This window comes from Lotus japonicus, chromosome 1 (genome assembly GCF_012489685.1).
Source record: "Lotus japonicus ecotype B-129 chromosome 1, LjGifu_v1.2".
NCBI lineage: Eukaryota > Viridiplantae > Streptophyta > Magnoliopsida > Fabales > Fabaceae > Lotus > Lotus japonicus.
In genome coordinates, this window is record NC_080041.1 from 85,063,019 (window position 1) to 85,079,572 (window position 16,554).

Genomic DNA, 16,554 nt, shown 5'->3' on the forward strand with positions numbered 1-16,554 from the left:
AGTAGTTTTTTGGTATCAAATGCAACTCATTTCAAAAATCTTCCTGAATTTAGTTTGCAGAACATTTTATTTCTATGAAATTTCAGAAGGAATTAAAATGGTAATTGTGTTTCAGAAACTAATTCCTTGAATGCTTTGAAGGCTAAAAGGTATTTTCAGAATTTTGGTGGGGTAAACGAAAAGAATTATAGTAAATTAGTAATAGTTCTGCGTCCCCAAATGATAGCTCAAGTGGTAAGAGCTAAGGAAATATGGGTTGGGTGAGGTGAGGGAGGTTCAGGGATAATTTATTTATTTAAAAGCATATTTTATTAGAAAACATTTAATTCTAAATTGTCCAGCCTCATCAAGTCATCATATCCTACAAAGTTGTTCCTCCTTTTTTTGGATAAACAATTCTATGTAATATTTTCAATAATATTTTTTTAGTTCTTGTCCTATATTCTAATGTTTATTGTTCATTTATTTATTAAAAAACATATGTTTTCTATTTATATTCATAATTCACTGAATATAAATAAATTTATTTACAAAATACCAAAATTATACAAAAGATTGGAATTTAATATCATGTGATACTATCAAATTAGCATCGTTGATAGGTTGTTTTTAGGCTTAGTTTTTAATTTCTCATTTTACATTTATCTTTGATTTTTGTCACTGCCTGGACTAATCCAAATTAGCATCTAAGCATTGATATTTTGCAAATGCACTTCACCCAAGACACACAACAAATATAATATTAATAAACAAACACATTAATACATTAATGAAATCAGCACCCAAAACCAACTATACTTTTTTCTTTTTCCATATCCAAAACCAACAACATTTACATCTTCATATTACAGTGATAATCCTTTTAAAAAATAGGTGTTGCCAGTTACTAGCTTGTGTAACTTGCAGCACACACACATGTGATGTACCTTTACGCCCTAAGTAATAGTTCATACACGTTGGAGTTGTTGTCCCCGGCTACACGCTTCAACATTTCAAAACTTGTACGACTACCTATGAATTCAATCCGTTTGAACATCACACAGCCATGTTCTGCTGTTTCCTTACTCGAGTACACCGATCGAAGCCTATCAGCGTGTCTTGAGTCAGTGTGAATTGCTGCTTCTATTTCCTGGCTTGACATGTTCTCCTATCATCATCACATTCATTGTCTCATTAGTGGAAGTGCTACATGAATGAAAGCATAACAGAACAGAATACTACCTCCATCATCATTCCTTATTGTTTTAGTATTTTCTTGATTTTTCAAAACTTGTTATTTTAGAAATCTAAAACTTCTTTCAAGTTGTTTCCATCTATATGCTTATTTAATCAGAATTACTCAACCAACTGTCAAAGTTATTTCATTAGAATTTCACTCTTCTCTTGTGGGAAATTGCTAAAGAATTCATGAGATTGGTGGGTACAAAAGAAGGCCTTTTTACTTTTTAGTCAAATTAAATTTCAATTAAGAACTTCAAACTGTGTATAACTTTAATCAACAAAAGAACATAAATTTAGGTAGTCATAAGTGAAAAGCCAAAGATGGCTTGCAAGTTTCCAAAAGAAAAAATGTTGTACCTGATAAAATGCCTGGATATGATCCAACACCTGAAGACAAGTAAAACCGCTGTGGCTGAAAAATGTTCTTGAAGAAGGACCCATCTCAGAAAATCGGTCTATTGGGAAGAGTATAGTAAGAAAATGGTTTTTAAATATCAACTCAGATTTCTCACTGCAAAAAAGCCACAAAAATGATGTTGAAAAAAGTTTAGAAAAATCCCAGTAATTTGTCACATGTCTGCTAACATCAGGAAAAGATGCAAATAAAGAGAGTTAATAACAACCTTTCTGTTAGAGGACGAGTGGAGTTTGCAAATGAAGCTTCTGAATCCTTGCCATCCCCTTTTGATTCAAAAAATATTGAATTGCAATTTTCACTGGGATCTTCAACACTGAAAGAGTCTGTGTAAATAGAAGCAGTTGAAGTTGGTTCGGATATCGACCAGCTGATGGAGTCCAGGAGATTGTTGGGTGTTATAGGACGAATTGGAGTCTGACAAGTCTACAAAACCATGTTCAAATCAAACATGCAAGCAATCACTCGTTGAAATTTGAAACTAAGTCCTCTATGCAAGGCCTGAGTTTCATAAACTTGAAATCTTCAGTGCGAATAATACCTTTCTAAACTCATTCGTGCACAGAATTATTAACTCGAATCACATGGATAGTATATGGATACAAGCTACAAATTTAAATATGAAGGTTGCAGCATCTAAGACATGCAATAACATTGGGAAAAAGAGAAGAAACTAGTGAATGAATGGCTGACCTGCATTCGACGGCCACGGCGGTTTCTAACTCCAATTTTTGCCGAATTTACAATTTGTTGCCTTTCTTTGTAACTAACTTCACTTTTACTGCCCTGAAGATCACCATGGACTTTTTGCTTTATTACTTCCTGATATGTCAATAAAATTCATATCACAATCCATGAGAAGGGAGGAAATCTAAGGCGTCTACACCTTATAGCAACATTTTGCAAACTCGATTGGACTGACCGGTTGAACCATGAGCCGGCTTTGTTTCCCATGGGTGCATTTGATTTTCTAAAAAGTGAAGAACTGGACAACACTATTACTTCTTCCATTTTATTTAAAAAATGTCTATTGGACAAATCAAAACAAAATATGAAACACAAGACGGAAGTCCTATAATTTGTTAGAAATTAAACCATGATACATGAGTAAAACTTGAGGTTTAACATGAGTAAATTACTAGAGAGAGGTTTAGTTAAACATTATTGTTTCCATGTTCATGAAAATTATACTTAGCCAGAAAGCGCTTTAGAAAATAAGATAAGACTAATCACGAGGAAATCACCTTCCCTGAAATGCCATTGTTAATGTCTTCAAGCATCAAACCAACTTGCTTTGCCAAATCAGCAGACATGTGAACAAGTCTTTGCACATTTTTCTCCTTAGCGGTCTTGAGGATCCACAGAGGCTGAAACATGTCATATATCAGAGAACTTCACTGTGATATACCGTAGAGGCTTACCAAGCATATAATAATTAATAACATGTTAATGTCTTCCCAAAGATTAAAAAGCAAAATAGTGGAACGCGCAAACAGTTTGAGCTTCAGAAAGTTTCACGCCTCCAAGAGGACATCCTCATGTTCAAACTGTTGAGAAGCCTCAATTGACAAGAGACATGGCCTAATAAGTCCTTATAAATGGGAGGGCAACCCTAACCCCTAAGCTAGCTTTTGGGGTAGAGTTAGGCCTAACCAAAATTCAAAGATTCACTTATTGGAGAACACCCAAAATGGACCACTCACACATGTTTATTACTGCAAATCCACACTCCAGATGTCCAGTCCTGGGCGTGAGGGGGTGTATTGACTATTGAGAAGTCTCGCATTGACTAGAGGTATGGCGGCCTAATAAGTCCTTATACATGGGAGGGCAACCATAAGCTAGCTTTTGGGGTAGAGTTAGGCCTAACCCGAATTCTAAGACAGACAAACACTAATATGCAGTTTAGAAGCACTTACTGTAACGAGGTTACTAGAGTATCCAAGATATCTTTGGATGGATGTCCCTTCAGTCACTACATGACTAACATTGCAGCCAACAAACCATTGTTCCACCAAACGAGCACCTTCTCTTGAGGCAGTCTCAACAACCTATCAAACATGTTCAACATATAAATGTGACACTCAAGAGCACTTGAATCATGCACCAGCTTAAAAAGGAAGCTGACACCGACTCTCCTATAACAGATTCCATATCATGAAGAAAACTTGCACAAGTAAATTTATAAAATGTCTGGGTATTTATTGTTAGAACATATAATTTTACCTTGGTGCACAATTCAGATGAAATGCCGGGATCAACATAGATGGAACATCCCGACAAAGTTGACTCTCTCCCAGAGAATCTTTGAATTTCTTCAACACTATGAGCATGCTTGGTTTCATGGATTCTTGCAGGAAGGCAATAGTTTTCAGCTTCTGTATACCGAGTAAGCAGTTTAAAATCATCCAAGCGCATATTGTTATCCCCGTAACTCTTAACACTATAATGCGATTCAGTCAACCTCACTGCACAGACACAAGAAAATGCATTCAGTTCATAACAATTACACAGTACGTATGATTAAAATTCATAAATAGTTCTGGATACAACCATTCAATTATTCTATTTAATTGTTTAAATCAATTCAGAGACTGAAAAAAAATGATGAAATATTAAATGATCCATTAAAACTGAAAATCCATGTGATTATATCCACACATGAAAATATCTTATTGGCTTATTTATACTATTTTTATCAAGTGCAACAAGTTGCTATTGCTAAATCAAAGCACCTATTTGACAACCTCCTTTCTACATCAACAGTCCAACAAGTTGCTTTTGCAGATTAGCAATTTGCAATTGCCAAGTCTAATGATTTGAAAAAATGAAATAAAAAGATCAATGAATCAATTTAGGCTTGGCAACTTATCCTCTAACGAGAAACAGTATTTAGACATGAAATCGCCACAAACTGCACCAATGACTGTAATCGCTATAGAATGTGCACCAGATACAGTCAACAAAGCAGCCTAATTTCAACATGAGGTGAAAAGAGGCATGTATGAAAGTTGTTTCACGTTCCTGTATTGCAAGACTTCATAACACAAGGGCTGAATTTCAATCAGCAAGAAAGCAAGCCAATCCAAAACATGTCTATAGAAAACCGAATCAGTTCAATTACCATTTTTCCTGACACTATCCACAAACCAACCAAGTGTGACAACAAGGAGACCATTTTTCGCTCCATGCTTCAGTGCATGCTCCAACTTGCGTCCACCAAAGCTGTATTTGATGTTAAAGATTTCATGCGGAAATGAGCCAGACAACACAACTGTACTAGAGGAGTTCCAATGGTAGGGGTTATAGATGGAAAAAAAAACATGCTGACTTCCTGATCATGAGAGACTACTAACTCTAAGTATAACATACTAAGATCTTTCTGAAAATAGTAAAAATAAATTTAGTTAAAGTATACCACCCTAAGTATAACATCTTGTTAACTTTGTGGATTTGACAGATTTTCTCTCTCCATATTGCGAAATTACGACAGTGTATGAGAATCGCATCTTCCTACTACAGCATCATGCTATTGGCCTATTGCTATTATTGTGTAGGAAAATTCAGATAACTTTAGCAGGAAAGGATATTTGAACCACCAAGTGGGTACATTGGGGATGCAGATTGGAGCTATACTGGCCGCCTAATCTCTCCGTAGCTTCCCTGACCTGATTCCTTGTTTCTGCCAAAATACCAAGCCATAGAACAGAAACAAAACAGTGTGAAGGTTAACTTCTCATGAAAGAGAGAGGAATGTAACAGCAAATATCTACTCTTAGTGTCATAGCTAACTAAAGCTACACCTTTTCAAGTTTCAACCGCTTGTGTAAACTTTTTTTATGCCATAAAGACAAATCAAAACAGAAGAGAACAGAGGAAATTAGATTTCATAGAAAATACTAATCTCTCATTTCTCAACCTCCTCTTCAATTTGCTCACTCATTTCTCAACCTCTTCTTCAATTTGCTTAGTGTTTACTAGCACAATCACCAATACCTTTCTCCCCTCCCTTCCTTCTCAGTCAAGAATCATGAGAAAAATGAGAGGGACAGAAAGAATACTCTTTCTCAAAAAGAAAAATGCTATGAAAACACTTTCTTTCTGATTGCTACAAACAGATTGGAATTACAAAGAAGAAAAAGGAGAAAAGGAGAATATGAAATGAAATCCAACTAAACATAGATGAAAACATTGAATACATGAATCCACACCTTTAGATAAACCAGTAACACATATAACAAGACCAGCAAAAGGAGCACTTGATCGAACTCGTGAAGAGGATGAAGCAGGAGACACTGGCTCCATTGGTTGAAGACCTCTGAATGAAGATGAAAACAGCCTCGAGCACCCTTTACCACCCACAACTTCAACTATACCATCACCACCCATTGCAGCCACTAAAACTGTCAAACAAGATTTTCACTATACATCACATTTGAAACACAAGTACTTTCCCATTATCCAGCAATCAAAAATCCACAAACAATGACTTCAAATTCAGAGAGAAACAGGTTTCTGATATCTCATTGGCACCACAAACAGTGAATGAAACCAAAAAAATCAAATTTTTAATTCTGGGAATTACAGAACGAACCCTGAAGTGATGAAAAAAAGTTAAAAAACCCAAAATTGAAAAATTAAAGCAAAAGGGGTGGCAGAGTTGGAGAAAAAGAATGAAATTTTAAGAAGAAAATAAATAAAGGGTGTTTTGTTGTGCAGTGTGCAGAAGGAGAACAAGAAGAAGAAAAAGGGAATTTTTTTGAATGCAGTGCTTGCTCTAAGGAAGAGTCACAATCACTCTTCTTTTTCTGCGGGTGTACACTAAACAAAGAGTGCATCTTCCATTTGAGTACTAGTTATAGCACTTTTTTGAAAAACCGACAAATGAAAAATCTCTGCTTTTTGTAAAAATTGCAAAATGCAGCAGCATGTGATGTCTGTCTGGTGTGAGAGAAGAAAAAGAGGGTCAAAGTAATGAGTGATGGGAAGAGAAAAGAGGGGAAAGAAAGCACGGTTTTGGATTGAGAGAAAAAAGATTGGAAGTTGGAGGATTCCCATTTCTTAAAGTGAGTGCAAAGTTGAGTGAAGCATGATCTGTGAAAGAGGGTCAAAGCTTACTTGGGTGGTGGTTGAACCAGGGCCGTGTCGCTCGGGGGGATCATGGTCATCGGAGGAGATTTTGTATTGTGCAGCAGCTATGCGGACAACACGCAGGGTGAAGCATCATTTGAAATTGAATCAATGCAACGAAGGCTTTTACTTGTAGAGCAAAATTAAAAAAAAAAAAAATTATTAGGGTTAACGGTGAAATTAGTTTGTAAGCGAATTTCATTTTAGTCATTCCGTGGAAAAATGACATTGAGTAGTGGTAAAAAACTGTCGGTACTATAAAAATGATTGCTACTAAACGTCAATTTTCTACCAAGAAATTAAAATCAAACTCGCTTATGTTGTTGTTGTTTTTAGGACAAGTAGTAGACCACTTAACACTCGTAAACCACTCCCACACTTACTTTGTGGTGGTTAAAAACCACCATAAAAGTGAGTGTTTAGAGTAGTAGTTATTGTTTCGTGTATCCTAATGTTTTTCGTTTTAGTACTTATAAACTGAACTCTCAAATATATTTTATGAATTCAACCATCTGAAAGCAATGTGATATATATGAGTTTGCTCTCTTATTGCTTTTACTACTTTTCCTCCAGCCTCTTGTTAATACTACTAAATATTTCAACATCAGATAAGTTTGAAGAAAGCCTCTTTTTCAGTAAGAGGATTAAGAAGCTGAAGATGTTTGATGGGATCACCACATATATTCAACCTGTGCCATGTAAGAGGATCAGTGGATAGCTAATAATCAGTTTGATTAAGATTTAAAGTCAACTTCATAATTTAACATAAACTAAATGGAACTAAAATATGCTCATATGTTCTGCTTTTAAAATTCTTATCACAAAATTAGTCACAACCTAATTTTGTAATCTAGCCAAAAGGTTCAGCACATGTATCATCACAATCGTTATACATAAAATCCTTTTTGCGAACAGTTATGTCTTTGTCAAGCAATTGAAATTAACCAGTCTCCAAGAAACGCCAAGTCCTTAAATAAAGAGGTAACCACATATAGGACCACCTATGATGTTAATAGATCTTATAGTTAGGAGTTGGCAATGAGCTCGTGAGCTGTGAACTTGTTGTGACTTGACTTCACCCTCATCATCTTCAAACGGGTACCTTTCCCAAGCCAACCCTTTTAAGCTCTGTTTGAACTATAGTGGAAGAAGAATGATAAAAAAAATATAAGAGAAAATAGAGAATTTGATGAATATTTTACATGATTAACACATGTAAGTGCTTAAATTATTACGGAAAATATGGTCAAATTAATATTTATCTGCTAACTAACTCTCCAAATAAGGTTTTTTCCGAACACAATACCTAAACCGAAGATTTTATTTGGAGTTTTTAGGAAAGGGAAGAGAAATATTTTGAGAGGAATTAAGAATATGGGATGGGAAGTGAAGAGAGGGAGGATAAGTTTTTCACTTATTTTGAAAGTTCAAAATCTCACAACCCCTTAATTTTGGGAAACTCATAAAAGCAAATGGATGAGGGCTTTTAAAAGGTTTTCATGAATACTTTAAAGTTCAAACTCTTCCCCATTTTAAAAACTCTCAAATAAGAGAGTAGTTTTTCATAGGAGAATGAAGAAATTTTAAACTATAGTACATAGATAGGGATGACAATTGTAGGGTCTGGGTAGGGTACTATAGTACTCATTCATGTACCCGCGTTTTCAAAAATGTTGGTTCCCATACCCGTGTGGGTAGCAATTTGAATGTTCGTCCCCGTACCCTCTGGGTACCTATATGCCTGTACCCGTACCCATTACCCACAATTTAGTTAATGAAAATATAATTTTCATTCTCCAACGGAATTTTTTTTTTGAAACATATCAAATATCATTAAGAACGGGAAGGCACCGAAGCCAAAGTGTCAGAAATTACAAACGAGCTAGCTGCCAGGGGAACTTCCTCAATCCACACTAAACCGGCGTAAGAGGAAGCTTCCCGGGCAAGAAAATTTGCAACAGTTGCCAGAACGACGAACAAAAGAAAAACGAACAACATCAAAAAACGACAAAGACCAATGCATTCACGAACAAGAAATGCTAAATAAGACCTCCCATCCTGAGGCTTATTCCAACAATGGAATAACTGGAGGCTATCCGTTTCCAAACAAATAGCCCGGAACCCCATGTCAAAAAATAATAGCTATCCAACAGAATATAATATAACTACTATTATAAAATAAATAACATTAATTTAAAATACAAAAGATTATCCAAATATTTAATTAGTAAAATTATTCATTTTTAACAGAGTAAGTTTGAAAGTTATAACTTCAATTAAGTTTATTGATATATACACTTTCAAGTGTTGTATATTCATAATAAAATATTTAATAAAGTGTGTGCGGGTATGGGGCGGGTTGGGTTCTATAGTACCCATACCTGCACCCACTAATTTTTGCGAGTAATTACTCATACCCAACCCTATACTCATTTAGCGGGTTTTTACCCTATTTATTGTGGATATTTTTAGCAGGTACCAAATAGGTCCGAGGCCGATTGTCATCCATGTACATAGAGAAGACAAGTAAAGAAGTGACTTGTCATTTCCCTCATGCTTTTTTGAGGTAGCATTGGGTTTACTGCAGTACAGTATTGGCGGAAAATCCATGGACTTGCTTTAGTCAATTCCAATCCAGATTGGCCAGACTCTAAAACTACAATGCAGAAGCCACCACACAACATGCATATAGCAAAAGTGAACTAGTGACCTAATAATGGATGTAGACATCAATGGGTCAGAAGCTGCAAAAGGAGGGAAGAAGAACAATGAAGTGAAGAAAATAAATGGTGAGAGTGAGAGGAGTCAACGAAGACAGTAACCTAAAAAAAAGAACATATAGGGACACACTTGTAGAGTAGTCGAAAGAAGATTCACCTAATAAAACCAAAAATTCGGGTTCAGTAACAAATTTGTTGTCTTTATTTTCAATTGTTACATAGTGTCTTGGTACCAATGGAATGCAACCGACTTTCATTTTAGTTTATAAAAAAGAATTATTCATTTTCCATCTCAGTGCGTTTGCGTGTGTTTGCACATTGAATAACGATTGGTAAACACCCAAAGGATATAAACCACTAGAAAGAGATGGAAAAGAAAAAAGTGATAAATATGATGTATTTTAAAAAGAGATAGAAAGAGAAAAGAAAAAAAAGGTGTTCAAAAGTGTCTAATATTTGGGTGTGGGTGTACCAACTGAGTAGAGAAGATGCTGTGCAATAATAATCCTCAACCCCAAGAGAGAATTGCATTTTGCCAATAATAGAATGCAGAAACAGACTATTGTTTTACTCACACTTAGCATTCCTTCATTATTTTTCATGCTTTCTGTTAGTGCGAAAATGCATGGGAACATGAGTGAACAGACTTCTGTGAGTTCCAGCCCCAAGGGGTGGCAAAATTGCCTCATTTAAGTTTCAGGAAAAAATAAGAATTCCTTCCGTAATAAAAGAAAAACTAGAAAAATAAATCATGAAAACCTACAAAATCGAGTTTAATCCCCCACCAACTAAAGTCACTACAATTCGACAAGTATATAAAATGGTTTTAAATTCACCAACTCCAGTCCTTCACTCTTAACCCTACTCAAAGTGAAGGACCTCTTCAGATACATCGATGACTTCCTCGACTTCAATGTCCTTGGCCTCGTATTCCTCCTCTTCATCACTTGCCTCTCCATCTCTAAGCTCTTCCCTCTGTAACTTCTCTTCTTCATGCATCCGCTTCCATTCACTAACCCACTTGTCCCAATCTTCTTTCAACATCCTACGCTTCTCGCGCTCCTGCTCACTCAGCAACAATGACACATCTTGATCTTCTGCCTCATATTTCTTACTATACTTCTTTAAGCTCTTTGCAATCTCTTCCTCTTTCTCAGGAGTCAAGAAAGATGGCGGCCTTGGTCTCCACAAGAACTATATTTAAAAAAAAAATTATAAGAACATGGGATTGAGCAATATTCACAAAAAAAATACTAGCAAAGAGTTACTCTAAAAGCTGACTGCCAAAACATGAGCATTGGCATTGAGGGCCATGACAATTTCAGTGCGTAAATTCTATATCACAAAATTTAAAACCTATCCCCATCTAATCTAAATCTTAGACATTGTACATCTATAAATCATTAATTGCACAACCGTAATGCACATAATGGCCAACAATGCCTCCGGTACAAATGAAAACTAATTACCTGAAAGAAGTGATCCTTCAATATACGATAAAGATGCTTGCCATTGAAAGACCATATGTTGAAACCATTTTCCATTTCATGAACTGAAGTCACAGCAGTTGCAACATACCTGTAGTATAAAAAGGGTTATCAAACATAAATTTGTGATAATTAATAAGTCAAAGATTCAGTATTCTTAAGTAACAAAAATTCAACACTTCTAAGGCAAATGCCATTTTAGACTGATTTTACACAAAGATTAAGCCACAAATTTCTGCCTTCAATTGCTAAACCATTACTTATATACCTTCCAGTTGGATCCCATTCAATATCTGTTGCCATAAAATGATCTGCAGTTGCCATGGTTTCAAGTTCATCGACATTGTAAAACTCCAACTGTCCATTTAAGCCTTTCAAACCTGCTAGTACAATGAAGCGACCTGCAGGTGACCAAAACAGAGCATTTGCCTGCTTGCCTTTCAGAGTAGTGAGCTTTGAAACCCGACCAGGGTGCTGAGCAGTCCGCATAGAGTAAATACTAATGTCAGGCTTAGGGTTTTCACCATGAATAACTACAAACCTGTGGCCTTTAGGCTCCCATGCAAAGGCAATAATCTTATCATTCTTATTCTCAAGCTCCAGAACCTCAATTGGTATGTCTCGCTCTTTTATGCGGAAAAGCTCAAAGCCAGTGTATGTGCTTTTTTTAGTTTTAGTATATCGGTCTACATTAACAGCTAGGTAATCTCCATTGCTCTGCCAGTACATCTTGCAATCACTGACACTAAAAAGGTTCTTCTGCCTGAGTTCCTCTTTGCTAGGAATTTGGATCAGACTAACCTATAAAATAATTATACAAAATATATCACCATTAACTAAAAATAACCAAGTAAAAGAATTCTCAATCACTGGCCAGAGAAGGCAAGGAAAATACAAACTTACCCTAGCAGGCTGGTTACCACCACCACTCTCAGGAACAAAGAGTGCAATGATTGGATCAGTTGGGGACCAGCTAAAATCCATTATATTTTCAACCTTCAATGATTTTTTGTCAACCAGGGAGAAGGTCTCTGTCTCATATACAGAGAGTACATTTTTCCCCATCCTTGCAAAGTACTTATCTCCACTACTCCATCTGCAAAGATAGTACCACATTTATCACTGGCCATGTCAGATGCTAAAACACTTAACCTAGACACAGATACACCCACACTGACACGCACACACACAGAGAGGAAGAGAGAGAGAGAGTTATACTTGAAAACAGGCCATGACACCCCAGTGACACCTCCAGTACCTCCAATTGCAAAATCATCAGCACTTCCTTTGAAATCCCGCATCACTTTACCAGTTCTCACATCAAATATATTAATCACAACTCTCTACAAGAAGAAAGCTGATGTTAGAAACCTTATCCAGGAAAAAATTCAAATAAAATTATAAACATAGAAAAAATACTTACATTAGCATCACGGGGATTGCTTGGTTCATGGCTACTATAAGTAACCAAGTATCGCTCACCAGGTGAAAAATCAATGAGTTTTACCTGCAATTCATATTAATATAAATACTTTAGAATAGAAATAGGGGAAACGAAGTCAATGTCCACAAAGAAAAGGCAAAATAAAACTCATAAAACCTGAGGATGAGCATAACGCATGAGACGATTGAAGGTTGTGGCACCTCCCCAGACTGCTGCCCCCTGCCTGTGAACTGTTGCCAAGTATGTGCCCAAAGGGGACCATTGCACAAAACTCTCAGTCCAATACTGTAATACAGAAAATATAAACACATCACAAAGGGATAAAAATTGGTTGTGGAAAGGAAATACCGAGCTAGTAAACATCATATATTGAAAGTTATTGAAATATAATATCCACTCACAGTACGCTTGTAAACAGGATCAGGCTTCAAATGCCTAGCATCATTCCACAAAACTTCAGTATCTGAACCCGCACGAATCACAAACTGGTCTCGGGCCTTGGCATCGGTGAGCCAGTGTTGAAGATTTTCCTGTAAAAGATATCAAGACCAAAAAGCATCATAAAAATCTATCAAAACCAACCAAATCACAAATCATAAACAAAAATTGCAGAAACCCAAGACCATCCAACATCCAACAAGTAATGCAATCATGCACACAATTCCATAGAAATGCGGTTCACGAGAAACCTAGAATTGCCTTAATCTAGATGCTTATAATAATATTAGCAAAGCACAAACAGTTGTAAACATTACCCCAGGAGTATATGGTTTAGTCTCAGGAGGAGCCCACTCATTGGGAACTTTCATAAACCTGTCAAAGTCATCGAACATGTTCACCGCAAATATGTGAGCACGGTCCAATTTGTAACCGTGGGTCTTCTCCTTAGCAAGCTCAGCTTCCTGAAACAACCCACCCAATTCAACCCCATCAAATCAATGCCCACAGTCCAATCCAATAAACATTCAAAAACAACAAACAACTCATATAGCACAGATCAACAAAGCATTACATTACCTGAGGAGTATTGTATTCAATGAAGCAATACCCCACGGTTTTCCCCGTTTCAGGATCCACAGGCATCCAGAGACCATCGTCCTTGATAACTCCGATCTGACTATAGATTTTCCTAACAACACCTTCAAGCTTCTCAAATTTTTCCTTAGGAACAACGGGGAGGTTATCGACAACGATAATGTTGCCGAAACCAGAGTCGAATTCGAGATTATCCTCTTGATAAACATCCTCATCGTCACTACACAACCGACGAGAAACAGAAAATTGCAAAATCAACACCTAGGGTTTACGATTTCAGTGGCGATAAAAGAGAAGGTTAGAGATTGATGTACCTGACGATGCCGCAATCTTCACCGGGTGGGAGGTGAATGGAGTCGAGATCGATTGAAGAGGGATCGATTTCGAGACGATTTGCTTTTTCCTTGATTTCTTCCATCATCATCATCACAGCCGCCATGACTCTCAAACCTTCTTCTGAGTGAGTGTGAGTGTGAGTGTTATCGCTTCGCTGGGTGTTAGGGTTTCTGTAGAGGAAGAAGAGTTATGTTTGTTTGTGTGAGAATGAGATACAATTCTAGGGCTTCGTTATCGTGTTGCGGCTAACACTGGCCTTTTTATATTGTAAGTAATTTTTCTAGTGTAAGATGTAAATATTCTTTTGGTTTTTTTTTTTTCCTTTTTTAACTTAAGCACCAACGTCTTGATTCTGCAAATGGATCGGGGCTAAACGTGGATCTGTAGAAGTTTTCTAAACACACACTTAGAGTTAACTGAACACGCGGGGAGATGTAAAAGTTAAATTCGAAACATGTGGCTATATATTAAAAATATATATATATATATTTGATGATATTTTATCATCTTATTGATTTATAACCAAATCAATCAATCAATCATCAATCAATCAATATCAATTAATCAATCAATATATATAAAAATCTCATGTGTTATTCTTAGGTTAATTCTCATAAAAAAAAATTTAATGTGTCATTCCATTAGATAGTTTCTCTTCTATTGTGTTATTTTATCTTGAAACCGAATTTTAAAAGACTTGCCCTAATTTTCTAAGATTTACCTAGATTATTCCTTGCTAAATTTATTTTCAAAACAAATCTTGAAACCGAAGATTTTCCATAATTATCTAAGATTTACCATTGCTAAATTTATTTCCAAAACAAATCTTGAAACTGTTTTCATTATCTCTTTAAATTAGGAAAAGTCTCAAGTCTAATTTACTGCATATATACAGGAATCCTTTGATTTCTCATTTTATTCTTTCTCATGATCTACAATATAAAAATAAAATATGTAGTGCTGAGATTATAATCCATTAAAATTTTAGAATTTTTGTGTGTTTAGGCATTGTCAGGCTTCATGTGCTTACATGCCTGTAATGTTTGCTAGCACAAAATCAGTTTGTCACAAGCACTAAGAACCTCTCCAAACCATGTAATTTTTCCCAGTCCCATTGGCTTGCTACTTTCCTTCACCATGGTTGAAGAGTTTGATCACTTCTTAAATATCTTTTATGCTTTGTTGTGACCCATGGGACTTTTGTTGTAGATTGTAATTGGAGTTGTGAGCTTATATGGAAGATTCTTCAAGTGCGAAAACAACATGTGAGGTTTTCTTTCCTTTTCATACTTTCTGTTATATTTTGTTGCACATTTTTTGTTTTTCCTGAGTGGCTTGGTTGAGTTTTGTTCTACAATTAAAACCAAAGAAGAGATAGGAGGAAGGAGAGGGAGCCTTATGGATTTTTTTATTCACATTTAGTTTGAGGAAAGCATATTGAAATATTGAAATATGAAGATTAGAGGAAATATTCACCTCTATTGATTTTGGTTTCTTTTTAGGCGAGCTACCCTTGCTTTGCATACTATAAGAAATATTTTTGGTTTGGTTGGATGAGGTTATCCTAATGCATCAAATGCACTTGCTACAATTACACATTATAATGTTTCTCTCTATTCATTCTCCACGCACCTTTACATTGCTTCTTGAAATCTGGATTTTGTTATGGATACCGGTGGAAACAGAGAAGTTAATCATACATTCATTTAATATTTCTCCCATGTTACCGAACTAACATTATATATTGTTATGCTTTACGATTTTAATGTTTTTTTCTGATATTTTTCTTCAATGGCCTCTATTTCACCGTGTGCATATGGTTAAGCAGAGAGAGTGAAACGTTGGGTATTCCTCTTTTTTTGACAGTATGGTTATTTCTCAACACAATTATTGCTTCGAAACTTTTTCCTGGTGATTTTCTTAAATGGCCTCTATTTCACAGTGTGCATATGACGTCTATGACCTTAAACGATGGTGAGAGAAAATGTTATGATAGATTATATTCTTCAATGTTTTTAAACTTTACTGTGTACTTACATTCTTCTTTGTTATTGCACTACTTTTGCATGATTAATGTCACACTTTTCCTTCATTTACTTTTGTCTATGAGAGTGTGCTTACATTCAAGACTAATGTCAATAAGATGTGTGAAGCTGCTGAAAAGATTGTGGTTAGTGATCCTAATATCTCCATAATTAATTTTTATGGTATTTTTATTGAATTTTAAGATTTTTATTTAATTCAGGATTTTATGAGTTTTTTATTGTGATTTGTTAGATTTTGGTAGTTTTTATATCTTTAATTAGTACTTTTTTAAATTTTAGATTTGATTAAGATTTAGGTTGTTTATTTCTTGATTTTATCTTGGGCCTTTTATTTTATTTTTATTTTTATTTATATTGAGACTATTAATTAATTTTTATGGTATTTTTATTGAATTTTCGAATTTTTATTTAATTAATAATTTTATACGTTTTTATGGTGATTTGGTAGATTTTCCCAATTTTTATCTATATTTAATTAGTACCTTTTTAAATTTTAGATCTGATTAGGATTTAGGTTGTTTATTTCTTGATTTTGTCTTAAATTATATTATTTTTATTTAATGTTAATTCCAGGAAAAGGGAGCTGATCTGGTTCTGAGGGTCCACAGAGCTACCATGAACACGCAGAGATTTGATGGTTGCTAGGTGAATTTGGCAGAGTTTCTCATTAGCTGCGGACTGCAGTTTTTTTCTGTTGGAAATTTAGAGATTGGCACTGCCC

The 16,554-nt window shown here is 35.4% G+C and overlaps 2 protein-coding genes across 2 annotated transcripts; both read right to left on the reverse strand.

Moving 5' to 3' along the window:
* Positions 1-737: 737 nt before the first annotated feature.
* LOC130725442 (uncharacterized) lies at positions 738-6,870 on the reverse strand. The gene is made up of 11 exons (XM_057576669.1): positions 6,755-6,870; positions 5,848-6,039; positions 5,226-5,318; positions 4,761-4,862; positions 3,863-4,104; positions 3,556-3,687; positions 2,881-3,003; positions 2,330-2,458; positions 1,845-2,062; positions 1,579-1,732; positions 738-1,147 (listed from the first exon to the last, which is right to left on the reverse strand). The coding sequence occupies exons 2-11, from the start codon at positions 6,023-6,025 to the stop codon at positions 929-931; spliced, it is 1,590 nt and encodes a 529-aa protein (XP_057432652.1). The 5' UTR covers positions 6,026-6,039; positions 6,755-6,870; the 3' UTR covers positions 738-928.
* Positions 6,871-10,133: 3,263 nt separating this feature from the next.
* Positions 10,134-14,032, reverse strand: LOC130725448 (eukaryotic translation initiation factor 3 subunit B-like). Its single transcript, XM_057576676.1, has 11 exons — positions 13,767-14,032; positions 13,435-13,672; positions 13,173-13,319; positions 12,819-12,947; positions 12,574-12,702; positions 12,397-12,480; positions 12,192-12,316; positions 11,877-12,069; positions 11,242-11,774; positions 10,956-11,064; positions 10,134-10,680 (listed from the first exon to the last, which is right to left on the reverse strand). The coding sequence occupies exons 1-11, from the start codon at positions 13,889-13,891 to the stop codon at positions 10,348-10,350; spliced, it is 2,145 nt and encodes a 714-aa protein (XP_057432659.1). The 5' UTR covers positions 13,892-14,032; the 3' UTR covers positions 10,134-10,347.
* Between the last annotated feature and the right edge of the window lie 2,522 nt (positions 14,033-16,554).

Excerpts from the sequence above, each read along its gene's own strand:
- LOC130725442 (XM_057576669.1), bottom strand. The coding sequence starts at position 6,025 with ATGGGTGGTGATGGTATAGTTGAAGTTGTGGGTGGTAAAGGGTGCTCG. Across the intron at positions 3,004-3,555 it reads ACTCTAGTAACCTCGTTACA|CCTCTGTGGATCCTCAAGAC; the intron begins GTAAGTGCTTCT and ends GACATGTTTCAG. Across the intron at positions 1,148-1,578 it reads ATATCCAGGCATTTTATCAG|GAGAACATGTCAAGCCAGGA; the intron begins GTACAACATTTT and ends TGATGATGATAG.
- LOC130725448 (XM_057576676.1), bottom strand. The coding sequence starts at position 13,891 with ATGGCGGCTGTGATGATGATGATGGAAGAAATCAAGGAAAAAGCAAAT. Across the intron at positions 12,948-13,172 it reads CTAAACCATATACTCCTGGG|GAAAATCTTCAACACTGGCT; the intron begins GTAATGTTTACA and ends TATCTTTTACAG. Across the intron at positions 12,070-12,191 it reads GTGTCATGGCCTGTTTTCAA|ATGGAGTAGTGGAGATAAGT; the intron begins GTATAACTCTCT and ends CTATCTTTGCAG.